This window comes from Nanorana parkeri, unplaced genomic scaffold (assembly GCF_000935625.1).
Source record: "Nanorana parkeri isolate BGI_ZX_2015 unplaced genomic scaffold, ASM93562v1 scaffold156, whole genome shotgun sequence".
In the NCBI taxonomy this organism is placed as follows: Eukaryota; Metazoa; Chordata; class Amphibia; order Anura; family Dicroglossidae; genus Nanorana; species Nanorana parkeri.
In genome coordinates this window covers 205576-232752 of record NW_017306424.1, presented here as the reverse complement: position 1 = coordinate 232752, position 27177 = coordinate 205576, and the positions used below count along the sequence as shown (strand labels likewise).

The 27177-nt window shown below is 41.6% G+C and overlaps 1 protein-coding gene across 1 annotated transcript in view; it reads right to left on the bottom strand.

Annotated features, from left to right (window-relative positions):
- The window catches only part of FYB (FYN binding protein), a 64922-nt gene that overhangs the window by 33145 nt on the left and 4600 nt on the right, over window positions 1–27177 (bottom strand). The window contains exons 2-5 of the mRNA XM_018554388.1: window positions 10815–10953; window positions 5939–5973; window positions 3418–3437; window positions 577–623 (exon numbers count right to left, since the gene is read on the bottom strand). Of these exons, the coding sequence (XP_018409890.1) occupies window positions 577–623; window positions 3418–3437; window positions 5939–5973; window positions 10815–10953 (241 nt within the window). The remainder of the gene's footprint in view (window positions 1–576; window positions 624–3417; window positions 3438–5938; window positions 5974–10814; window positions 10954–27177) is intronic.

Below are 27177 nucleotides of genomic sequence, written 5' to 3'. Positions count from 1 at the left end.
GTATAGTGAGTGTTGTTTTTTGTTGTTGTTTTAAATAGAGTTCCACGTTCCACTTTTTAATCAGACACAGCCAGGCAACTAACAGTGTTTTCAGGAGGACAGCAATGGCAGCTTCCCTCGTGACAGTGTCAGTTTAGAAATGGAAAAAATAAAAATAAAATAGGGCTTCATTCACACAACAAGATTTGGGATACCACCTTCAGGAACCTACATATTGCTGCAGCAGGAATTCCAAATGTCCCATTTAGCTGAGGCTACTGTTTCAGTTCATGTTAATGACCAGGTGACAGCAGCCGCACCTGTAAGCGGCAGTCTGCTTGTAATTGTATGTGATATGATAACATGAGGTTTGGAATACATCACTCTCTGCAGGAATCTGTAGGCTCCTGCCGCTGGAATCCCAAATCGCATAGTATGAATGAAGCCTAAAAGTGTTATATAAGATAAAACATAAAACCTTCATGTTTGATATTGTCAAAAAACCTTCACTTTATTTTCTTTTTTTTCACTTGGTAAAATGAACCACCCTTTTGGTTAACACAGAGAGAAACACCAGTACTGTATATAAAAATATACCTTGGCTCGTCAAGTCCTTCATAGAGCTCTTCATCACTCTCCTCACTCTGCAGAAGAATAAAGAAACAACAGAACATTATCATTATTATGTTTAATACAAAGTTATAAACCTTATTTATTCTGCATTAGAAAAATGACACTTTGAAACCTGAATGGATGCAATAGTCAGATCAGTGTTCCTGACAGTCTTTGTCATATATGTTTGGGGTGAGTTCCTGTAGGCCTTTGTCTGTCTTGTGTCATTGTCCATCTCGTTTAGTTCTTTGTGTTTCTGTCATGCTGTCTCTGGCCTGGTACTTGTGTATATTGCTGTAACTCACATTGTAGGTTTCTTTGCACATTTAACCTGTCAGTCTGACCAGACACAATTATATCATTTTTTGGTAGATGCTAGAGAGATGGATTGCCAAATAGTTTCTGATGTCTAGTGACACTAAACTCAGGAGTTTAGTGTCACTACAATCTCTCTATATTTTACTTACTTGTAGTGAGTTTGTAGTCCATCACAGGAGTGAGCTTGGAGCGGTGACTACTTTACAACACACACAGGGACCATGAGGAACAAAAGTAGCCCCCCTCCAGAAGGAAGGACAGTGTCAGCACCAATTCAGAGTTGATTTGAGGGTCTACAGCCGAGTGAAACACACATAAGATAAATTTTTGTTCATAGTTTAGGTACTTGAATATATTTTTAATTTAACTCCTGAGTTTAGTGTCACTATAAATTATTTGGTGGGATCTTGTTGCTGGATCTCCTACGGGGCATTAGCCATTGCACGACTTGGCCCACCAGACTCCAGCTATTCCTTAAAGCTGAACTCATTCAGGGTTTAGATCTAAATTGGCCAAATATATTTTGCATAAAAACCCTTATATTTATATGCTTAAATACGCTAATAAAGTGTTTTTAATAAAAATCAAATGCCATGAGACATAAAACTCCTCTAAGGGGTACGGTAACTAAATCAGCCAGCATCCCCACCCCTTTTGTTTACATGCAGCATTTCATACAGCATACATTCAGGTTTAGTGCCCAGCATACAGCCAGGTTTAGGGCCCAGCATACAGCATACATTCAGCTTTAGGGCCCAGCATACAGCATACATTCAGCTTTAAAGCCCAGCATACATTCAGGTTTAGATAATCACTCAACTATGTAATTCAAACCAGTGGTTCTCAACCAGTGTAACCTGAGGACCCACATTTGTCCTTGGTCATTAAGTCGCGACCCAAGATCGGGTGATCGAACTGTGTGGGAGGCAGAATGTGACGTCACTCCGGTCCAGGTACCTCTACAGGGCAAATGAGGGAGCTGTAAGCAATGCAAGTATGGATGGAGCTCCCTCTCGGCCATTCCCACATCTCAAGCTGACACTCGGTGACAGACACCATTTTTGTTTTTAATGGCTGCTCTGCACAAGAACTGACAGTGCTGCGCTAGGAGGAGGCTGAGGAGCTTCTCACCTAGCACAGTGGAAGGCACGTGGTGACCCACTCAACACGAGGTTGTGACCCAACAGTTGAGAATGGATTTAATGCATGTTATTTAATGGAATTTTGCATTTTTATTGTATATTGTTTTTATTGTTCCACTTTAAGCATTATTAAAAAAAGTTGCTCTCCTCTGAACAAACTTAGAATTTTTATTTGCATTAGTACATGTCCCCTTGGGAAGCGTCCAGCTCTCCATGCCCCTTGTTTGACAATATCTTGCCTGTGGAGAGAATTGATTTTAAAATACTGTATTCAGCTTCCACTTCATTGGGGTTCAGAATAACCTTTGAATTTCAGTGCAATTTGGTGAAGGTTGCGTGAAACGAACCCAGGTATAATTGTCTCATCCTAACTGTCATCCCTGCTCTGCATGCTCACCACCCTGTCATATGGACAGGAAAAGCTCAAGAAGCAAAACTTTTTCCCATAATCTTTCCCTATGTATATCACAAGGATGTAGAGTCTGCGGTAATTAAATTAATCCAATGCAGGCTTCAGGCACATTGTATTATTTATCTCTATATTGGGCAGTGCAATTTAACACCCATGCTTAAAAACTACTGTGAGAAGATATAGTTGACACCTAGAGATTATGGGGTCTATTCACTAAGCTGCCGAAGGATCTAGTCGTAGCTTCGGCTGATCCTTCGTCTAGCTTCGGCCCCAGGACCCCTTCGGTTTAGTAGAACCGAAGGGCTTGTGTACGGGCTATTCACTATAGCCCGTAAGGTCCCGAAGTTGGCCGAGCGGCTCAGTCGAGCTGTAGGCATATGCCTCGGATCGACTAAGCCGAGGTGAAAGCCAAAGCTGGCCGAACGGCCGGCCACTGGCCAGCCGACAGCCTGCTTCTAACAGCTGGGCGGAGCTAGGTGTCATCTCACGGCTGGCTCCGGCCACTTGCAGAGAGATCAGCGTCCCAGGTTACAAGGTAACCAGGGACGCCATCTGTCATTACACACTGAGAACCCGGCGGGGTCGCTATGATATCACAACGGCCTCTCCGGGTTCTCAGTGTGTAATGACAGATGGCGTCCCTGGTTACCTGGCAACCAGGGACGCTGATCTGTCATTACTCTCCCGGACGCTCTGGGAATCTAATACGGCTCCCGGCCGCCCAGGAGGGAAACACTTTCTCCCAGAAAGGTTTACTCTGCTACAAGCCTGAAGTGAATAGCCGAACACTTCACTTCGGGTCGGTTATTCACTCGGCTGCCTAGATTTTTTTTTTTGCTGAAAATCTGCTGAAAGAGCTCTATCCATAGACTTACAGAAACATATGCAAAATGCCAATATTTCCAGTTGCACATACATGTAATTCACTCTTTCACAGGTGAAAAAATTACTTACTATATCATTGATTGAGGGTCCTAAAAAAGAAAACATAAATTTACTATATAGCATTTACATATTTACTATAAAAAATGATTGTTTTTTTATTCCTTCACTAGAAGGGGACTCCATCAGGTCCCCTTCTAGTGATTGACAGCAGCAGAGGGTGAGTGCAATATGTATGTATTCAAGCAAAAAAATATGTAAAACACACCTCTAGCTATGCATTCAATGTTCCCGGTCCGCATCTGCAGAGATCGGGAAATGTCTCAGTGCCTGTGATTGGCGCTGTCAGCTTCCTGGCGGGCTTGGCACGTGGAGCTGCGAACACGCCCGAGCCCATCCCTATCAGTGACAGTACTGCAGAGTATGTACCTCATACTTTAAATCCAATTCTTCTAGTTCCAGCTGCAGATCCCGGTCCTGTCTTTGCCTATATCAGTGGTTCTCAACCTGTGGGTCGCTGTGCAAGGTGAGAGTCCTCCTCAGCTCTCTCCTAGCGCAGCAGTGTCAGTTCTCCTGCCACGCCTCCAGATGTCGCTGCAGCAGCCGCGTCATCCCTAAATTTTACCGTTGGGGGTCACCACAACTTGGCAAATGTTACCAAGGGGTCCCGGCCCTAGAAAGGTTGAGAACCACTGATCTAGAACAATGCATTAACAAATCTCTATAATAAATATGTGCTTAAATAATACATGCAATCAAAAAAGTGTTCACAATAAGCTGGGTCTGCAATGAGGGGTGGAGCAGAGGTATTTCATCCTGTGTTTGCACCAGACGTGGATTGGAGATTGCATGGTCTGCAGCACAGCTCCTATTTGATCTGTCTTTGCTCCCAGAGAACACGGTGACAGGGAGAGAGAGTTGTCGAGCATACATTTTATTTGAAGTATTATGTCTACTTTCCTCATGTGAGTAGTTTTTTAAAATAAAGGAGGTTTTTTAATTTTGCGGTTTTACGCTATGGGCTGTTTTTATATTTTGTTGGATATGGTCGTGATGAAATGCTGACGTCATTTTCTGTGCAACGATTGTGGAGAGATGGCCTTTGAATAAGATCGATTGGAGACCCATTAAAGCGATTCTAGACCTGTTCAGGTCTATTTATAGGGTGAGCGGCCCACTGAGAGGGGGAGCACCTGGGTGATAATTGGAGTTGACGTATGGACTTTGTACAAAGAACTTTCACAGTGGAAGGATAAAGAGTGTGGTGCATTTTGAGCACTATATATGTGTGATTCCACATTTGTGTATATTTGAACACGAAATTTATGATTGAACTTTCCAGAGGACTATTATTTATAAGAAGATTCATTGTGAACACTTTTTTGATTGCATGTATTATTTAAGCACATATTTATTATAGAGATTTGTTTATGTATTGTTCTAGATGAAGCGCAGCACATTCATTATAATTTGATATATTCAGAGGGTAACACTTCTTATAGTGCTTGCAGCTACACAGGGTTTGGCGCGAGGTGCTATTTGTCACATGTATTGCACTAATAGCAATTATCACATGGTAACCAGTTAGTTAAATGACTACAGACCTCAATAAAAGCACCAATTCAGAGATGATTTGAGGATCTACAGCCAAGTGATACACAAATAAGATACATTTTTGTTAATAGTTAATGTACTTGAATACATTTTTAAGGTTTAACTCCTGAGTTTAGTGTCCCTTTGAATAAATGGCATTGTCTTTATTACTTTCCCCCTTCTTTGCATTTTACAGCATCTCAATAATTCAGTATGTAAATCCAAGAACAAAAATGTAATATATATTTTAGATTACCTGTCCTTAGCTGTAGTGGCAACATTCGTTTTCTTTTCTCAGGCTTTTTCCTATATTTTTCCCTGGTGATCCTACCTTGAACACACTTCCTAGGGTGACAAGACTCACTCATTGTACTCTATCTATGGAGGAGCAGTGTTGTCACCCTAGGCCGCTTCCTTCTGCTTTGGACTGCAGAACACATCCCCCTTTCTTCATCTTCATAATGTAAGGACGAGGTGTTCTGCAGTTGACATAGCTAACTGGCCAGGGCTAATAACACTTTGGGATTTCAATACAGCATAGCCAGAGTGCCCAGGAAGTTTGGAGCTAACTGGATTTGTACACTGTACATTCTAGAGGTAGCCCAGCAAATTCAATAGATGCCTTAAACAGCATGTTCTGGTTGATATGTTTGCAGTTACCACAAAGGACCACAGTGGGTGACCATAGGTCGGTGCTTGTATGAAAGAGACTCATCAATAATACATGTCTAGAGCATTATGATATCAAATTATTGTCCTTAATATGAAAAACCTTTCAGGGTTGTTTGATGTCACTTAGCCTTGCATTGGTCATTTACGTCTTACACTAGCAAAGGCCTTTGTAACCTTGCCTTTATAAGTGCCCCTGTATACCTCAGTACTACAAAGTGATATCAAGCATTTGTAGGTAAGGTTCAGACAGGATATATTTTTCTTCTATAACATGAATCATGGTATCATGACTAGCAAAACAATTATTACATTTGTACAGCATACATACCTTCAACGTCATCATAATTTTCATCATCAGGCATCCTGTGAATTAAAAAAGAAAATGTAGTTTATTAGCACTGCATTGGCTATTATCACATAATGAAACAACTCCATGCCTAAGGGACCAAGAAAAACCAAGAATGGACCTAGAAACACCAGAAGAAAACCCCTAACAGCTGTAAGCACAGGAGGGATGGTTCTGTTCAACAAGGACATTAGGATGGAGCTTGGGGTAAAGAGACTCTGTAGGGAGGGATTGAGCCTGGGATGGTATTTGCGAGTCCATCATACACATACATTTTAATATAACAAATGTTGAGTCTTATTGTACTAGGTCACTGCACTTCTTCTTTGATAATACTGTTTTAGCTGGATGGCACCATGGTGTGCAGTGTGGGATCAAGCATCCATCATACCCTGGAGTGTGACAGATGCTGAAGACCACCATAAATCTTTAAGTGAGAACTCATTTTCCTTAAGCCATTGTAAGTTTTTGCAGCACGTTATGATGGAAGGGGCCGGCTCTGACAACATTTTGCAGAATTTAGGTAATAAATTGGGTATTCACTGCATTACAATAGATAGAAAGTTAAATGAGCATTTTATATCATTATATTTAATGGTTGGAACAGTTCCTCATTTTAAAGCAATATAATGCTTCATATTTAGAACGGAGTTCTGTTTTCCTAAACTATATTTCCATTTCTCCTTTTATTTTTAGACTTTCTTTGCAAAAATGTTTCAATTTTTTTTAATTATAAATGACTTTCTTTAGTAAATGTAAAGAGTAAACTACTTCTGGACCTTAGTGTACTGGCTATAGTTACATAGTTAGGACATAGAAAGAAGACACCATGTAGTTCAACCTATAGAGAAAACAAAAACAGAACAGCCTCCATGAACAGAGCCCTATGCTCACAGTTACCCCCTGTTGATCCAGAGGAAGGCAAAAAAATCGGGAGATTCCGACCAAATAGCAATTACAAAAGGAGGTTAAAGTAATATTAAACTCTCAAACATTTTTCAATAATGAATCCAGATGAAACACATATACGTTGCGCAGCACAGTATTGCTTTCAATTTATGGCATGCACTTACAGTCATCATGTTTCCAAACAGCTCCAACTTTCTTAACTCTGTTTCTCTGAACTTCCTGCCCAGTACAAGAACACTAGGGACAGAGCAGTCTCCAGCAACTGTTCATCTACTAGCTTAGTAGAAGAGGAAAATGAAGAGAGAGGAAGCAGAAGGGAGTAGAGAGTAATTGAATGGTTTGCCTTACTGTGTCTGTGTGTTTGTGGTACTGTTGAAAGCCCTTCCATGTGCACCTTGCTTTAAAGTTGGTTATGAGTTGATGAGTGCGTTTGCCATTTGTTTTGCTTGTGTGTTTGTGGAGACACGCACAGCTTACTAGCACACGCAAAGGGTGGCTCCAAAGGACCCTGATAGGGAAATGAGCCCCCTTAAAACTGGATATCAGGTCCAGTGCTCAGGGGACCAGCTGATTCTGCAGGAAAATAAAACCTTTAGATATGAAGGAGCAGCATCCATTGTAAGTGATTTCATCAGCATGTGAAATAGCTTTAAAAACTTTTGACTTTAATATGACTTTAGCACTGGGAGCCCCATCTATCTCCCAGCACAAGTTTCAGAAAATGCAATGCATGCTTGTCTATTTGTAGATTTCCCATATCTGATGGTGTTTGTAAGCGATCTGTCAGATGATTTCATCATATGTTGCTTCATTCTGTTGCAGCCCTCAGTGAGTCTGCATGCAAATACTAACCTCTGTACTTCCACATTTTCTTACTAATACTAATGACTGATGGGTCAACTTTCCTGGCCGTGCGAGCTCAAATAAGTTTGAGGTTGGCAGTGCTCCTTCTTGTAAATAAAAGGCAAATTTGGGATTTAGTGAGTAGCTGCCTCGTACATAAAGAGTGTATTCACACCTATGCACATACTCATCAACACACATGTGATGACGCACATACATAGGTGTGAATGGGCCCTTAGAGTTTCCATTTAAAAACACACTAAAACTGCAACATAGAAGTAAACCAGCCACATAGGGGAAAAAAATAATTTCTACTTGAAATACATTTTCATGCAGTAAAATTCAAAAGGTCTATTTATAAACAATAGGCGGAGCCATTCACACTGCGAATCTCTATGAACATTCATTCTATGCGAATAGAGGCAAAGATAAAGGAGCATAGGAAATTCTGATATCTAGTGACACGAATGTCATGCAAATGGCATTCGCTCAGATGCAAGCTGGTTGAAGCATTTATACATCAGCCCCTTAGTGTTATGAAAGCTTTATTAACATGTCTGTGAAGGTTCTCATTCATCCGGGTCAGGGTATATCTGTAAAAATAAGTCAAGGCAACTGGACTTGCTATATTTTTCTTGAAGACGTTTCACTGGTCATCCAACCAGCTTTCTCAATTCAGAATGAATTCAGAATTTTTTGTACAAGTCATTCTAAATTGAGAAAGCTGGTTGGACGACCAGTGAAATGTCTTCAAGAAAAATACAGCAAGTCCAGGTGCCTTGACTTATTTTATTAACATGAAGCAAAAAGCTGTTCTTTACGCCTGTGTGAATGAGACCCTATAATTTGTCTCATTCACCGTCACTGTCGTTTTTGCTGGCCAGCTTGGCCGGCATGTATCAAAGGCTTGGGAAATAATAAAAGAAATTGATTTAAAGTGACATTAAACATTTTTAACATAAAACAATACTGCAATGTGTGCCTTACTGTAATCCATGGTTGTTTCCATTCTCTTCGCTGCTCTTCCTTTTAAATCTGTATCTGTTCTCATGCTCTGCAGAACTTCCCTTTGCAGCAGAATGCCTTGTCTCAGGAATGGATACATGGTGTCTGTGTATAGGTTTGTATAGGCTTGTAACCTGAGCCAGCACTACAGGAAGAGGCACTCAGCTGCAAAGGGAAGTTGTCCCCCAGCATGAGAAGATATGAGGATTTAAAAGGAAGAGCAGCAAAGAGAAGGGAAACTACCATGGATTACAGTAAGGTGCACATTACAGTATTGGTTTATGTTAAACAATCTGAGGGTTTAATGTCACTTTAAGTTAACCATATGTGGTTAGAATGTCACTCAAAAATAATAATTTTTTTAACTGTCTTTTGATTTTGTAACAGTTAATGGGGACAAATCAAGGATAATTTTGGAGCACAGCGATGAGAAATATCGAAGGCCCAGGTTGAAAAATGTTTTTTGTTTTCTATCTGAGTTAAGAAAATGTTAGCTGTTAATATTTCCTCAGTCAGGAAATAACCACTACAACCCCATGGGCTGATGGACATTATATATATACTGTATACACACACACACACATATATATATATATTTCTTAAAATGCAAATATGCAATATACTATAAATTTTTTCATTGCATTCATTTTTAAATTGGTAATCAGTGGCGATAACTCTGCTCACATATAAGCTGCTATTCACTTCTTACAAACTCTCAGGTTGGCTGATATTCACCCAAAAAGTCCCATACTTCATTGCATCATTTCAGAAAAAAAATAGCTTCTGTCGGGTGCATGGAAGAAATGTTATCCTGACGTATATGTCACTTCCTCCCCTCTCATAGCGCCGCTCAATGAAATGACAGTTTCCTCAATGCCATGGGAACTGTAGTAAATGGGCATCAACATGGGCGGGATTATATAGCCTGCGAATCGCAGGTGTTGTGGGTAGTGCCCGCTGAAGTAATAGGAGGTGGGAGAGACTAGGAGACTTATGGCCTGTCAATCAAATCACACTGATAGAGGGCTAGTTCAGAGTGGGAGTCTGATACCCCAGGATTCGCTCACTATAACGAGCAGAGACATAATGATGCCACCAGTTGCTGATTAGAACTACAGCGGGGAAGTGGCAAGACCAGTGGACGGGGGGATAGAGAGCATAGTGGCCATCTGTCTGATAACTTTGCTTTGCATCATGCAATAAAAGAAACCTGTTTAATACTTCTGGGGTTCTATTTAAGTAGCAGGTCTGGATGACATTTTTAGGGGCTTCAAACTAAATTATTTGACTCAATAATGGCAAAATCGAATGCTCTGACAAACAATTTTGCAGAGTTTCATACAAACACTCAAACAAAGTTGTAAGGCTGGGTTCACACCTAGGCGTATCGAATATGCGTGTTTGTCGCGCGTTTTTACCGTGATTCGCAGTAAAAAACACGCGACAAACGCACGCTTCCGAGGGCTACTTGGCTGTATCCCAATGGAAACGCGCGACAAAAACGCCCCAAAGAAGCTCCTGTACTTCTTTGAGCGTAGGGCATTTTGTAGTGCGTTCATACGGCCTGTAATACGCCCAGGTGTGAACCATACCCATAGGAAATAATGGGATTTCGGTGTTTGAGCGTTTTGCAGAGCGTTCGAACGCTCTACAAAACGCCCAGGTATGAACCAGACCTTTAGCTTAAATGATTACAAGTTTAGACCCCGTAGGTTATCAATGTATAATGGGGGAGTTTATCAAAACTGGAGCAGACAGAATGTGAAACTGTTGCCCATAGTAACCAATCAGCTTCTCTCTTCAGTTTGTTCAGTTAAGCTTTGAAAATGAAAAATAGAAGCTGATTGGTTGCCATGCACAGCTGCTCCAGACTCTGTTTGCTCCAGTTTTGGTACATTCCCTCGAAAGGTTTTCACAATGGTGCTCCTTTAATTCACGTGCTCAATGTTTTTATCTCATCAATTGGGCAAAACAGAAACTTTCATTTTAAAAAAATGTTGCCTTTAAAACCCCACCTGACCTCCAGCTATGTATGAGGACAATCTCTGCATCTTACCAATATACGATATTACTATCTGAATATATTAAAAGCATTACTTACATGGGCTCTGGAAGACGGATGTTCCTGGGTGGTAAACTTGGGAGTGATGAGGGGCCCACTGGTGATTTGATGGGTGGTGGAGGAGGCAACGCGGACGACAATGCAGATGACTTCTGTTCACTGACGGGAACCTTTCCACCTAGGATGTATAGCAAAATAGATGGATATGTTAACTAATACAATGTGTATACAAATAGAACATGATAACAAGACTTTTTTTTTATTTTTGGATGGAGGTTAGAATCTGGGCATATCTGTCAGGTTTTTATTGCTGTCTGTGTCTCCTTTTGGGAGATTTTCCCTCATTTCATGTTCTGACACCCTTCAAACAGGTAGTGGGGGGAAAACGTCCCAGTGCGGTCATGGGCAGCAATACAATCCTGGTAGGGTTTCTAACCATATCCTACTGTATCCAATTCTAGAAAAATAAATGTTTTGACTTGAGTTAAACTTTAAAAACACAGTTGTGTTTATATTTATTAAAGTCAGGAAATCATTACAATAACCCATAATGACCAGTGATTTAAACGTGATGACTTCTACAGGCTTCTGATTGGATGGTATGAGTCACTGCGTTTCTCACATCATCATTGTTCTTCTTCACTTATTAAAGCAAATCTTCCCTTCGTCCATACAGTGCAAAGCCACAGGTTCACTTTATTGCCCCGACCCAAGCGATGCATCCTTTTACTTCCCCAATGCTAGGTGACAGTGTCTCTGCAAAGAAACTCATCTTGTCTGCATCCCTCACCACTTCTTCCTCATATGACCTGCTCTCCTTTAACAGTGCTTGGGAAGAGCAGCCAATCCATTGGCCCAAGCACTGTCACATGACTGAGGGAGTGCTGTCACCACTCCCCTAGGTCTGCGGAGAAAGGAGCGGTGAGGGAACGCAGGCAAAGTGAGTATAGGGTCAGTGGGGCCCTGTGCTGAATCACAGTCTCTTGGATCTGCATGGACAAGATGACAGTTAAGGGAATTTATTTAAAACTGGAGCAGACAAAATTGGGAGCAGTTGTGCATGGCAACCAATTAGCTTCTCTCTTTCATTTTTAAATCTTAACTGAGCAACCGGAAGAGAGAAGCTGATTGGCTGCCCTGGGCAACCTCTCCAGATTTTGTCTGCTCCAGTTTTGATAAATTCCCCCCAGTGTCTCTTCAAAGAATACCAGTTGCTTCACCCTACATGGGCAAAGCTCGAGAATGCTTTAAAGTAGACATGTGCGATTTGTTTCGGAAACGAATTGACTTTCAGACCCAAATCCCGAAAAACGAAATAACGCAAAATTTGAATCAAAACGAAACGAAACAATTTTTTTGCCGGTGCACATGTCTACTTTAAAGTGATATTACATTCAAAAGTTTTTAAAGCTATTTCAGATGCTGAATCAATCACTTAAAATGGAGGCTGCGCCTTGATTAAAAGTTTTAGCTACCTGCAGAATCAGCTGGTCCCCTGAGCACTGGACCTGATATATTGTTTAGGGTGGCTCCTTTCCCTTGCAGGGTCATGTGGAGCAGTGGCGTCACAATGGGGATGCGGGTCACACCGCTTGACACCTTCAGGGAATGACTGACTGTCATTTTGGTATTACCCACTCTGAAAAGTTGGACGAACCGAGAGCCCGAGAGCTGCATGAGAGAGGAGGGGACTGGCATCTCTGATTCCGCTGAATGAACGTACCTGAATGAACTTGGCGATGAACGTTCATCGCCAAGTTGGCCAGAGGCATTGAAGTGCACGTGATGTCATTATGTAACGACGTCACGTGTATACGTAATGATGTGAGCACCAGATGATACCCGGCGGCCTGACACACTTCTATGGAACCACCCTTGTGTGTGCTAGTAAGCTGTGTGTGTCTCCACAAACACACAAGCACAGCAAGGCAAGACCTTTCTCCCTGCTCTTTCTTTCTCCCTTCTTCCTTTTCCAAGCTAGTAGATGGACATCTGCTGGAGACTTTGCTGTGATATTGTACTGGATAGGAAGTTAAGGGAAGCAGAGTTGAGAGAGTTTGAGCTGTTTGGAAACATGATGATTGTAAGTGCTTGGGCACAAATATAAAGAAATACTTTGAGTATTTGTAACACAGCGCTTACAAATACTCTATCTATTTAAAGGCGGTTTACCTCCTTTATTTCATAGCTGCTTTGGGTACAAGTACAATTTAGACATATCCAGGAGCGCAGATTTATTTTTTCCTAAAGAAATACTTTGCTGGACAATGTGTATTCGTTTGATCTGGATTCAGTCTGAAAAAAAGTTTGATTAGCATTTACTGTGGTGATGTAGAGGTGCAGTGATAATGTATTTGTGTGTGTACATTTTCATGACTCACATTGAGGGTTTTCTTAATTTTCTATGGCCTTTTTAGCAGGTCTGAGTCATACAAATGAAACATTTTCTCCAGAGGAAACTTAGTCTGACACTGGGGTTGTCTTGTAAAGCAGCTAAACCCCTCCCTATGAGTCATTGTAACAAGATCACTGCACACCAGCTCTGCCTCTCCAGGTCACTATACACTGTCCAGGGGGGGTTGCCATTATGAATACTAATGAATGGGGGGAGAGAGCTCAGAGAGAGTGTTAATTTACACAGACTGCTTGCAGAGCACAGAGGCGACCATTCCAAAAGGAGCCACGAGGCGATGAAGATGACATAAAAAGTAAGTTTCTGTGTTCATGTAAAGTACCGGCATATGTCTGCTTCATGTACACTAGGTGTACATTGCTGGCATATGTTTTTTTTAAACATACCTCTGCAAAGATGGAAATGGGCTTTAATACTACATTAGAATCATCAGTTAAACTTTACAGTTCATTGATAGCTTTCAAGCCATTCAAATCAATCATTCCTTTTTCATTCCTCTTTTTCCCCTAACGATGCAGACTAGCTCCAGCGAACTGTCTACCACTCTCATATGGTCATATGAGGAAGAAGAGGCGAGGGATGCCGGAATCACATCCCCTTGCTGGGATGATGCCAGGCACCCACTCCAGCATTAGCACATGTTCTCGTGACACCATTGCTTATTGTTAGCTTGTTATTTTTAACTTTCTTTAGGCTATCCTTGGCTCATTTAATCAAGTGATCGTTCATCTAGGTAGCTAATGTAGATTTTTACTAATGTTATGGGCTACATTGAGGCTGGATGTTGGCTAAGCAGATATTAAGCCCTATTTCGTGTGCGCCCCACATTCTCACACACAGTTTGCACTGCATATACACTGAATCTAATAACGAGGGTGATATGCTATAGAATGTGTGCTCCAGTGTTGGAACCAAAAAATCTTCGAAATGCCTTAAATAAAAATGTAATTTTCTTTGTCTATATGTCTATGGGGTATCCAAGCTTTGTTGGACCAAAACAAGCACTTAACCCTTGCTGTGTGGGGGTAGCCCCACTGCAGGGGTTATTACACATTTTCCTGGAGTCCTTCTTTAATTGAAATAAGAGGCTAAGTCTAACACTTATCACTAAAAATGTTTTGTTTATTTTGTTGCCAATAGCCAATAGCCATGCATTGAACGTGAAGATGGCGAGGGCCTGCCCACAACCTAGAGCATTGGGTTGAAGAGAGGATGGTGAAAAAGAAAAGTCTACCCCTAGACTTAACAAGCATTAAACCCTTTTTTCCCATCTGTGTTTCAAAAGTAAGATTTTCCTTCGCTTCCTGTCCTGTAGGCTTAACAAGTGAGATAATATATTTTCAATGCGAGCAAAATCCACTCTTAGACTATTCTCATGAGAGCAAATTTCCCCATTGGAAGATGTATCCTCTATTATTGTACTGGTGGAAACTCAAATTTTTAGATTTGCCCTCACTTTCATTCTCGGTGACATTGATCAGGACAATTAGAAAGGAAGAATAAATCCCTAATGGGCGGACAGACAATAATTAAGACTTGAAAGAGGTTCTGACCTCTTACCACTCATTCCAAAATCTAAAAAAAAAAACATTTTACTTTAAGGCCCCTTTCACACGGACGGTCCGATCAGGTCCATCTGTCAGTTCTTCAAGCGGGCCTGATTGGATGCCCTATGCTAGTCTATGTGCAGCCGAGTGTAAACAGATGGGTGTCCGTTTACACCTGCTTACCCTCGACTCTGGTCAGGTCTGGAAAAACAATGGAACAGAGTTCCGTTTTGGCGGACCTGATCGTGCCAGATCAGAGGTAATCTGATGTAAATGGACATGTGTCCCTTTACATTCAACTCCCCATAGACAGACATGGGGTCTGTCAGTTTTAGTTTTTTCCTCCATCGCAAGATGGAGGCAGAGACTGGACAGACATGGATGCCATAGCGGTGACACGGATGCCCTCCTGATTAGCCTAGGTGATGGGGGCCTTAGTTAAACTTGAAACTGCACTACAGAGATAGGTGTAAAGTGCAGGCATGTACAGTATACGTGGCTACACATGCCTGCACAACCTTTCCATCTCGATTGAATCTCAGGATGTTCTGACTGGCAAAGCTTCTTTGCTTCTGGCCAGTGATGCCCTGGGTATCTGCACTTTATACCTGCAGCAGTCCCAAATTCCTGACAAAGTCTTTTTAAATACTGTCAATCTGATACAAGAATAAATAAATAAATAAGCAGTGCCGGAGAGCTTTGGGTCCATAGACTGGTTGGGCCCTGGGCTTATTGTACCCCACATCTCTATCATTAGTCCTAGGTTACAGCCCAAACCTGCACTGCACTCATGGAAGACTGTGCAAATCTACAACAATGTAGTTGTACCACTGACTACAGTTTATGTGCCAGCACTTTCACAGTTTCACAACAGTACTTTCTGTATTTGTGGTGTGAAAACATTTATGGGAAATTATGTTACAAACAACTTGCCCGTGTTTCATCTTTGTACTCATTTTAGCCTTTTAGATGGTTGCTTTGTAAGATCTAACTTTATCCTCGATATAAGCTAAAGGGGGAAGTCATCAGGGTAATTAAAGGAGAAGTTCACTTTCAGTGTTCCTGTTCTTTAATTAATTAATGGACCTCTCAGTAACTTGACATGTCTGCATGAATAAATTCCTTGCATGTCTTATTATAATGCAGCTTTTCGCAACCATTTTACCCCAGAGTAACCCTTGGAATTTGCTTCAGGTCTCAGGAAACCCGTGCTAAAATTAATGACAGCTACAGTTTTTGGAACATTAGTGAGATCACTAAATTGTAGAACATTTGAAAAATAGGAATATATAATATGGCATACCTTGCATATTTTACACCCTGGGCAGATCATTTTTACACCCTTCTGCTCTGTACAACAACATTTATAGTAATAATCCTCAAAGTAAATGAATAATAATAGCAGAAAAGAAAATCAGACAGTAGAGTTAGGGTTAGGCTGACATGGGAAAAATTCTTCAAATGATATGCTTCAGAGATTTCTTATATATGGTGTTACAGAACAGTACCCTTTTCTGGGACAGCGTCAGTGACACCTCATTCTGGCATCACATAATTCTAATGTGTATTACATTTTTTAAATTTTACATTATTCCTTGGCTTACATAAAGCAGCATCACTTGTATCTGATTAACTTGTGATTTAACTTGTAAAAAGTATCTTTATTAGGTAGTTTCTGCTACCTAAAAACATACGTGACTTATGCTTTCTAGTAGTAATAGCCTAAAATTGAGCAATTGAAGTAATAGAACAGATCTAACGGCTAAGAAAGGTTTACACGTCTAAGAAAACACGAAGCTAGCGTCAATCATATTTCAGAGACAATAGCCAGACATATAGCACAGTGGCTGGAGACTACATAAGCAATCTTATTGGCAGCAATGTAGGAGGGAGAGCCAGGACAGGTCAAAAATTAAAAATTAAAAATCGCAATCTTTTATGTCCGATACAAGAATGAGAATATAGCAAAGTTACTCTGCACATCATGTATGCTATTTTATTAGGCTGCATGTCAAGAGTAAAAAATGAGGCAGGCTTCAATGTAAAAAAAGATAGTGGATTATGTCAAAGACAAGAGGCAGAAATATTGCACAGACACTTTGCACATCATGTAAGCCTTTTTACTAGCAGGCATTTGAAGAGGGAGAGACAAGACAAATGATAATGATGATAATAAAATGATGCAATAAAAGTATAGTGGATTATGTAGGACACAGAAGCCAGAGATATTGTACAGTTAGCACCGAATCAGTTGGAGTAGGACACATTTTGAAAGGAACACACAGCATGCATTCTTTCATCCTGCAGATCCACATCTAAGAGTACATAGACACAAAATAAAGGAAACATTTTGTCCAGACTCCATAGACAGCATTTCAGCTGTTGAAGTAGACCACATTTGAAATCTGACACAACACAGCTATTAAGGCCAGATATGCATAATATAGAGTATATTAACACTATCTAAAGGAGTGGAATAAAGCACTGGAATAGTATTAATTCTAACATTTCTAATGGTCATTATTGTCAAAACCACAATTCCAAATTAGGCAATTGAACAACAAAATTAATTGAAAGTATTTTTGGGGGGTAAAATTACAATAGACTCAAAATGCAACACACAGTATGTGTAATATTTCCACAGTTGATTTTAGACCTCATTAAACCACATGCACATTTATCTTGGGAGAGCCCCAAAAAAATATATTTCTTAAATTATGATTAAAGTAATGTGCGACACACAGAATATGTTGTATTTCTACAATTTCTTGTAGACCACATTGTAGATCACATCTCTATCGGAGGAAAAATGTAAAACTTAGATTTCTCAGATTCAGCTAGAGATAAGGTGACACGCACAGCATACATAATAATTCTACAATTTCTTTTAGGTCTTATTAACTAAACAACATCCTCATTTATCTTTGAATTGTCCAAACAAGTATAGGTAATGTTTTAACATTACACTGTAAGGGTTATGGTACACTCTAAATATGTAAGTGCCAGATCAATTTTTTGCTTCATTGACGGGACTCTGCTGGAACTCATAGAACCCAGAACTTTGTTAAGCTCTTTCATTCTTATTCCCTTTTTGTTTTACTGCTGATTTATTTGCTTTTTTTTTGTAACATTGTACCGTATATTTGTATGTTTTGTCTGCACCATTTATTTTATTAAAAATTATCTGCTAAAATCATTAAGCTTATCTCTATGCTCTGAGGCCCGGGATCGCACGGTCCTGCACAATGCAGGCCACGATTGCCGTGTGGTCCCATTGATTTCAATGGGGTGACATCCGCACGGCAATCGCAGAAAAAAGGTACATGTACCTTTTTTTGTGACACGCGACTCGCGGCTGGTTTAGATTCGCCCGTCGCAACTGGGGTGCCACTAGAAAATAATGGCACCCACAGCACGATCGGTGCAAAACCTGACCGTGAGGCAATTCGCGTGGAATCGTGCACGATTGCCATGTGGTGAGGTGTCGCCTAGGTGTGCACCATCCCTAAATAAGAACTAAAAGTATCCTTGCCTCTGAGAGGAGCATATTGTAAAACCTCTTACTTTCCTGTCTGAACAGACAGGGAGCATCACAGGCATTGTCACCACATTTGCTGGGAACAGTACGTTGTTCCGTTAAAACACGTGGTGGCAGCTATTTTTCTGTGTAAAGGGTTAACTACAGAGTTAACCAATCACAGCGATGATAGCTCTCAGTCTGCTGGCCTTAGATTGTTGTCCCGTGAATTGGAAAATGTCTGGGCAAGGTGAGGCTGAGAGTGGTATCGTCACGTCTTGGTAACAGCATGGTAGAATCAAACTGCGCATTGTCACACATTTGTTGAAGTACATGAAGTTGGACCTGCTGTTACCGTAACACAGTTACTGCTGCTCTGACTGACTGGTCTTGTATCCGCCCTCTCATGTAGTTTTCTGCAAGTAGCCTGTACAACTACTTTTTGTCTTGTCCTTGTGTGGGGACTTCACTGGGCAACACAACCAGGCACTGATGGTGTGCACAAGCCCGTACGGGCTGAGGAAAACCACTCTCTTGTGAATAAGTTTTAAATTAGCAAGGTGGCATTAAAAACTTAAAAATGACAGTAGGATAACTACGACATTAAGAGGATTGTGTTGCCATAAGGATTTCCATTAACGGGAACTTGCTACATTAGCTGTTACTGAAATAACTTCTCTTTTTTTGGTTGCTTCCATGTTGTTCCTCGTATTCATTTCTCAAGCCCATTATCTCACTGCTCATAAATATTCAAGTTGAAAGGAAGAAGTGAAAACTGCAGTATCAGCTTGGAGATTTTATTTAAATGGGAAATAGACACATCCATAAATGTAATTGTATATCTTTCAAGTATTGTCATTATGGGAGCTTGACATAATCAGCTACTTAAAGGACACGTGAGTTTGAAAATAGAACAGTGTATGGCAGTGATGTGATGGAAAATGTTTGTAATTGGGATGTTCAGATACCAGGCTCCAACTCTCTCAGCTCATCTTCCCTGAACTTCCTGTCCAGTACAAGATCACAAGGGACAGTAGAGTCTCCAGCAGCCGTCCATCTACTCGCTTTGAGAAGGGAGGAAGGAGAAGCAGGGGGCAGGGAACAGAGGAGTAATTTGCCTTGCAGTGCCTGTGTGTTTGTGGAGATACACAAAGCTTATTAGCACACACAAGGATAGGTCCATAAGATACTGCAAGGGAAAGGAGCCACCCCAACACAAGATATCAGGGTCAGTGCTCAGGGGACCAGCTGATTCTGCAGGAAACTAAAACTTTTAAACATCAAGGATCAGCATCTATTGTAAGTGCATTTGAAATAGCTAAAATCCTTTTGACTTTAATATCAGTTTAAAACTGCATGTGCACTGAATGGTCAAATAAATTAAACTGACCACCAATGTAAGGGACATTCTTACCACTGACCACCAATGTAAGGGGGCATTCTTCCCACTGACTATCAATGTATGGGGGCATCTTTCCCACTGACCACCAATGTAAGGGGCAGCTTTTCAACTGATCACCAATATAAGGGGCAGCCTTTTCACTGATCACCAATGTAAGGGGGCATTCTTCCCACTGACCACCAATGTAAGAAGAATTCTTCCCATTGACCACCAATGTAAGGGGAATTCTTCCCACTGACCACCAATGTAAGGGGAATTCTTCCCACTGACCACCAATGTAAGGGGAATTCTTCCCATTGACCCCCAATGTAAGGGGAATTCTTCCCACTGACCACCCATGTAAGGGGCATACTTCTCACTGATCACCAATGTAAGGAGCATTTGTCCCGCTGACCACCAATGTAAGGGGCATACTTCTCACTGATCACCAATGTAAGGAGCATTTGTCCCGCTGACCACCAATGTAAGGGGCAGTCTTGCCACTGACCACCAATGTAAGGGGCAGTCTTGCCACTGACCACCAATGTAAGGGGCAGTCTTGCCACTGACCACCAATGTAGAGGGGATTATTGCCATCAATCACCAATGTAAGGGACATTCTTTCCATTAATCACCAATGAAATGACACAATGCAACAGGACCTGTTATTTGCTGACCACCAATTTTGCTGACACCTACTTAGACTGGCCAGATAAAAAAATGCTCTCAGCATTTGGTCACATTACATCTCAGAGCCACAAAGAAAGTTAGTTACTGGTCATTAACTGCAGGTTCTCCTCTGATTGCTGTCCTTATGGTGAAAAATGTCCAAACAAGATCACCGGCCCAATATTAATAATAATCTTAATCTAATTATTACTCGGCCAGGAGACATTTTCTCCACTGTCCGCCCCCCCCAACCCAGTCCTCCCATGTCACTATCCATAGGATTGGTGTGGCCAAAGTAAAACTAAAAAGCCACCCATGGTCCATATACAGTACCTTCTACCAGTGGTTCTCAACCTGTGTAACCTCAGGACCCACATTTTCCTTGGTCATTATGTTGTGACCCAAGTCTGCAATGTCTGCACTGCAATGGAACACACGGCGTTAGAGTACCGTGCGTTCCGGTGCGGGTGTACGAACTGTGGTTGGGAGGTGCATTTGGCGTACCATTTAAATGAATGGCAACGCAACAAACATCCCACACCAGAATTCACCGTAGGTGCGATTGCTTGGTACAGTGCATTAGTCGCACAGTACTATGCGATTAACGCACTGTACTAGTGTGAATGAGCCCTCAAAAACACTGACAAAGATACACAACCACAATCTCACACACTCACATACATTCTCACACACACATACACACTCCAAAATGTTTTAAAAATGTTTTTCAGGTCCACACAGTCTCCCTACCTTATGAGAATTGAAGTGGATCCTCAGCCTGGGGTCCAGTGTGGGCTGCTGTGCTGTGACAGAGCTCCATCCATATGTGCATTGTTGGTACTGCTCTCTTGCGCGGCCTGTAGATGTGTTGGGAGCCAGAATGTGATGTCACTTTGGTCCAAACACGCGAGGGAGCTGTAGGCAATGCACGTATGACTGGAGCTCCACCGCGGCCATACCCCCAGCCCACCCGACCTCAAGCTGAAACTCAGTGCTGGGGAGCATATTTTGAATGGCTGCTTGGCACAAGAACTGACAGTGCTGTGCTACAGGGAGGCAAAGGTCACGACCCACCAGTTGAGAACCAAGGCCTTATACAATGCTCTCGCCAGGGCTGACTCGTGCTGTGACAGGACTCTAAACATGCATGGAATGCTGCCCCAATAACATCAAATGGCTTTACTGTTTCATAAAATATTTACATGCACAGTGCTGACTTCCAGTTCTTTGGTAAGCCAAAAATGTCTAGTAATAGAGAACCATAGGCTGATTTCAGAGCTGTTTGATGAAAGGAAGATAAAGCACATTTGTGCAATACCCACCATGAAAAAGGGCTTGCCATGCTTGTTAACAATGGAGTGTCATAGGCAATGCTTAAAAATAGCTCCTCTTCCACTGCTTAGCATAGACAGCCTAATCCAATCACCCTGGAAAGATAGATGTTGTCCAAGAACAAGATTGGAGGTGTGCAAGTTGTGGAACAACCCTGCTCTAGTTACATAAACCCATCCTTGGTGTCAGGAAGGCTTCATATGTCTTATTTCTTCAATTTGCATGTCTGAAGGTGGGAACTGTTGTCAAAACGCCAGGGTAAAGGTGGTAAAAGGACATTATTTGTGGAAGAAAGATGGTGTTGAAGGCCCACACCCCTATTCAGGGATAGTTGTTCCAGTTCGATGTTAAATGGTTAATTTCATACGTCTTGTAAACACGTAGTCCTCTGTCCAAGATGTGCAACTCACTGTCCATGAAAGAAGGATCTTTAACAAACATTGCATCCCTGTGTCTTGCAAGCTCAAGAATACACTAGGACAGAGACGTGTACATCCAAAAGACCCAACACCCAAACACATCAGATAAAGCAATTTCTCAACAGATGAATAGGCCACCATAGGAGGGCAAAGGAAAAAGGATATTTTTGGAGGACAGTGAGGTGCACATTTTGGACACAGATAACAACTGGTTTCCAAGATGGGTGTAAAAGGCCATCTAAGTCAAACCATCCCTGAACAGGCGTGAGGGCCTTCGGCACCATTTGTTTTCCACATATATCCTTTCTACTCCAGAGTTTTCATAACAATTCACACCTTCAGCTACTCAAATTGAAGGATTAACACCAGAGAAGACTTCCTGATACCAATGACACCAATTGGATTGTCTAACTAGAACAGGGTGGTTCCATAACTTTCACACCTCCCATCCTGTTCTTGAACAATAACATCTGCCTCTCCATGGTAATTGAATTAAGCTGTCTGTCCTACCAGCATGGATATAAATGTTGGGGTATTTACCTGACACTCATTAGAACTGAATAAGGGGCGTGGATAAGCCAAGAAATGCCTTAAAAGGCTAAAGTAGGCAATACACGCCTCAAACCTTGATGAACGGGCTGCAATTCGCTGTGTGGATGCTGTCATCAGTACCCATCAGTACCCTTCCACCCCGCATCCCTCGATCAGCTGATCGAAGGAGCAGGTCGGAAAATTCTTCCCCGAATGGAGCCTGCAGCCAATCAGCTGCAAGTACTATTCGGCTAATCTGACAGCGGCTGCTGTCAGAATACAATAAAAACAGCAGGGGATTCCTCGGTCAGGACCAGATAACCTGCACCTACGAGTACTTAAAGAGCTCAGCAAAGTTATTGTGACAATAGTACCAATATTCAAAAAAGGCTTAAAGGAGAATTATGAGACGAGTGATTTTTACTCTAGGGATTCCCCCCTCCCCTGTCCGATCTTCCAGTGCTGACTGGCGGAACGGACGGGGGAGGGGGCGGGCACAGCTGGCTCTGCCTCTGAATAGGCAGAGCCAGCTGTCAATCACGCAGCTGGGTGGATCTCGACAGTAATTTCGGGATCCGTCCCGGCTGCTGCGTCTCAGTATACCGCAAGCTGTAGATCGCGGTATGCTGAGCTTTGGGTCATGGGAGAACGCTAGTTTGTGTTCTCCCGTGACCCTTAGGAGAACTATGGGGAAAAGCCCTGACCACATAGTTCTCCTTTAAGATACCTAGCTGGGAATTATGGGCCGGTCAGTTTAACATCAATAGTATGTAGATTGTTTGAGGGAATGATAAAGGACTATCTGCACGACTTTGTCTGTGGTAATGGTATCATAAGTAACAACCAGCACTGGCGAACTACCTGGGTCGCAGCGGTTGCAATTGCGACTGGGCCCTGGCTCTCCGCCACTTGGGGGGGCCCAGCGAGGAAGAAGAGGGCCCCCCCAAGATTGTGCCGCTACTTCCCTGCCACACAGCCACCCGAGCTGAACTCTATGGGCATAGATGACATGGTGTGTACATGGATAGAGAACTGGCTACAGGAACGTGTCCAGAGAGTATTGGTAAATGGCTCTTTTTATAATTGGTCTAAGGATGAGATTGGTGTGCCCCAGGGTTCTGTGCTAGGCCCCATACTGTTTAACCTGTTTATAATGATATCGGGGAAGGTGTTAATAACCTTGTTTCTGTGTTTGCAGATGATACTAAAATTGTGAGGGTAACAGACACAAGCTCAGACATTTATAACATTGCAGGAGGACCTGGATAAAATAGAGGAGTGGTCAACTTCATGGCAGATGAGGTTTAATGTTAAAAAATGTAAAGTAATGCATTTTGCGGTTAAAAACAGGCGTACAGACTACACATTAATGGGAGCTCCGCAGGGGTCGTCAGAAGTGGGAAAATATTTGGGGTTCATAGTAGACCACAGATTAAACAATAGCTTGCAATGCCAGACTGCAGTAAACAAAGCGAGCAGAGTACTGTCTTGTATTAAAAAGGGAATGTACTCTAGAGACAAATTAATAATTTTGCCACTTCACAGATCACTGGTTTCGGCCTCATCTTGAGCATGTGGTTCAATGTTGGTCACCAATTCACAGAAAGGATGTCCTTGAATTAGAGTCTGGAGAATAGCAACAACACTGATAAAGGGGCTGAAGGACCAAAGCTATGAGGAAAGATTGCAAACATTAAACTTGTTCACTCTGGAAATGAGGGGATGAAGAGTGGACATGATTTTCAAAATGTTTAATGTTGAGGGCAATATCAGTAATAAACTTTTTACTGTAAACATGCAAAAAAAGACAAGAGGCCACCACCTAAAATTGGAGAAATAATGGTTTAACCACACGGGGCGAAGGGGGTTCTTTTATGTTAGAGCGGTAAAATTGTGGAACTCTCTTCAACAAGCAGTGATATCAGCAGAAAGTATGGAATCATTCAAGAATCGATTAAATACTTTCCTCGGAGAACAAAACGTACAGGGGTTCAGGTACTCTTAATGACTGGAACACACACACCCTCACACAGGTTTAACTCCATAGACCTGTGTCTTTAATCAACCTCAAATACTAACAGGGTTATTCACAAAAGGGTGAAGAGTTTGGAGAAGGAAGGAGCAGTGAACAATCTAGGACAACATAGCTGAACCGTAAAGTGAACTGAATTGGAGAATTTTTCCAAATCAGCTATTTTGGCCTAGATTCGTCACTTCCCCTCCCTTCTCCAAACTCTTCACCCTTTTTTTCAAAAAGGTGGAATTTCCCTTTAACATTACAGAACAAATACATTCGAATGTTACTAACTACTAATAGCTAAAAGGACAGACAATTAAGTAAAATATCTGCAATGCATACAGACAGCATTATACTGTATATACAGTGTATGTATATATATACATATATATATTTGCAGTTGGAGCCCTACTGATGCGTACCGATCATAGAGATCATCAACCTGCCTAACGCAACCTGAGGTGTGCCATAGTCGCTATGGGCAGTATGCCAGTAAGGGGGCATTTTCAAAAGAGTAAATGATAAAAGAAAGGGTAAGGGAGGGTGAGATGTCACGAACGAGCCGACAGGTGAGTATGGTATACAGGGGGAGTTTTAATGTGTAGGGCTCCATCCTCGAATACAGCTAACAAAAGTTGACCTAAAACATATATATATATTTATACTGTGTATATATATTTATACTGTATATATATATTTATACTCTATCTATCTATCTATCTATCTATCTATCTATCTATCTATCTATCTATCTATCTATCTATCATCTATCTATATTTATTTATTTTAGGTATAGTGGAGAAAGCTTACAAAGCTCTACCATAAACAAATTGCTGTTTGTACATTTTTATCCTGGTAACACTTGTTCCCCTCCTTCCTTGTCTTGATGTCACAGGTACAGGAAGTGAGCGGAAATCTCTCAGGTAGGGTTATAAACATTAATGCAATTATAATAAATACGCTAACTTCCCAGCCTATCCAAAACTACAAAAAAATTGAATTTAAATTGTATCTGTCACTTTGCCTATCTCTTGATTTTCTAGGCCACCCACCACCAGCTAATACTTACCTACCTTCCCCTTACTCACCCGCCGTCTGTTCGTCTGGCAAAGCCATGGCCTCTATTCCTGTGTACACTCTGTGTCAGTCAATGTCAGAGCTTACACAGTGTTAAGCCGGGTACACATGTATCGAATTTTGGCTGATTCCTGATGCTCGTAAGCATTGGTGGAGCAATCTGTTAAATCTTCTTCGTTCAGGCCGTAGGTTGAACAAAGAAAATATATATGTGTATACCTGACTTTAATGAGCTTCTTGTTTCCCACTTGTGACAGGGTCCTTGTCTGACAATTGGCCGCTCAGGCCCCAGCACTGCGTCCTGGGAGGAAGGGAAGAAGTTTGCATGCTCCCCCATGGTCAGAGGTTCTTCCAATGGCTCCAACAAATAAAGGCAAAGTAACAGGTTCAAACAACCAATCAAACATTGCACCCAATGGTAGAGTCTGTACATCCTTGCAAACCCACAGCATACTCACAGCGGGTATGGAAAGAACTAAAATAGGGTAAAGAAGAGAGTGCATCAGATTGTGCCGAATATCACTTTATTTAATAATTGGATAGGAGACAGATGATTGCACTTACAAATTAAACACATCTCTATCTTTCAAGTTTTTATTTTGTAAGTGCAATCATTTGCCTTTTATTTATTTAGTAGACGAGGTGATAGTCTCTTCTTTATAGTATCAAAGTAACAGGTTCCTGCAAAATATTGCAGCTTACCAGCCATTAGATGTGGTGGCTGCATTAGTTTTCTTTTTTTTTTTCAAGCTTTTTTCATTTATTTTCACCTGGTGATCCTGCCGGTAATACACTTCCTGTCCTACGCTGACAACACTGTGTACTGTATAAATGAAGCAGCAGCAGCATCATCCTAGAACAACTTCCAAATGTATCCCCCGCACTCCATACAGCATTAAGGACCTTGGTAAATTGCGGTGCTTGCAGTGATAGATCAAGGTTGATGCCGTGCGGCATTGAGTCTTGAAAGCAATGAAGATCCCCAGCACTAAACAGAAAATGTTTAAACTTCTTGTGTGCATTAATTGCAGAAGTGCCTCATGTGAAAAACCAACGTTTTGGGGCCACGCAGGGTGACATAGTGACCATTGCTTTCAAGACTCATCCTAGAACAAGGCTACAGACTTCTTCTCCCCTTCTCCATAACATAGGAGAGAGATATTTTGTAGTCCACAGAAATAGCGGGAAACAGTGCTAACTGATAACAGTCAGAGGGGCAGAGAGCACAGGAAGTTGTCAGCTCATAAGATTTCTGGAAGGACCAGTGTTTTTGCACGTATTGAACAGATATAACTAAACTAAGGCTGCGGAAATTAACGATTAATTACCCGATTAATCGTTAAAATTTTTGATTGATTAAAATTCTTTTCATCAATAATGTAAAACACTCACCTCTCCGCCGGCTTCCGGGAGTCCCGTCGGAGATCCGGTGACGTCATGGACATCAACGTCACTGGACTCCTCCCCCCTTCCCCCAGTTGGTCCATCGGCTAACGAAA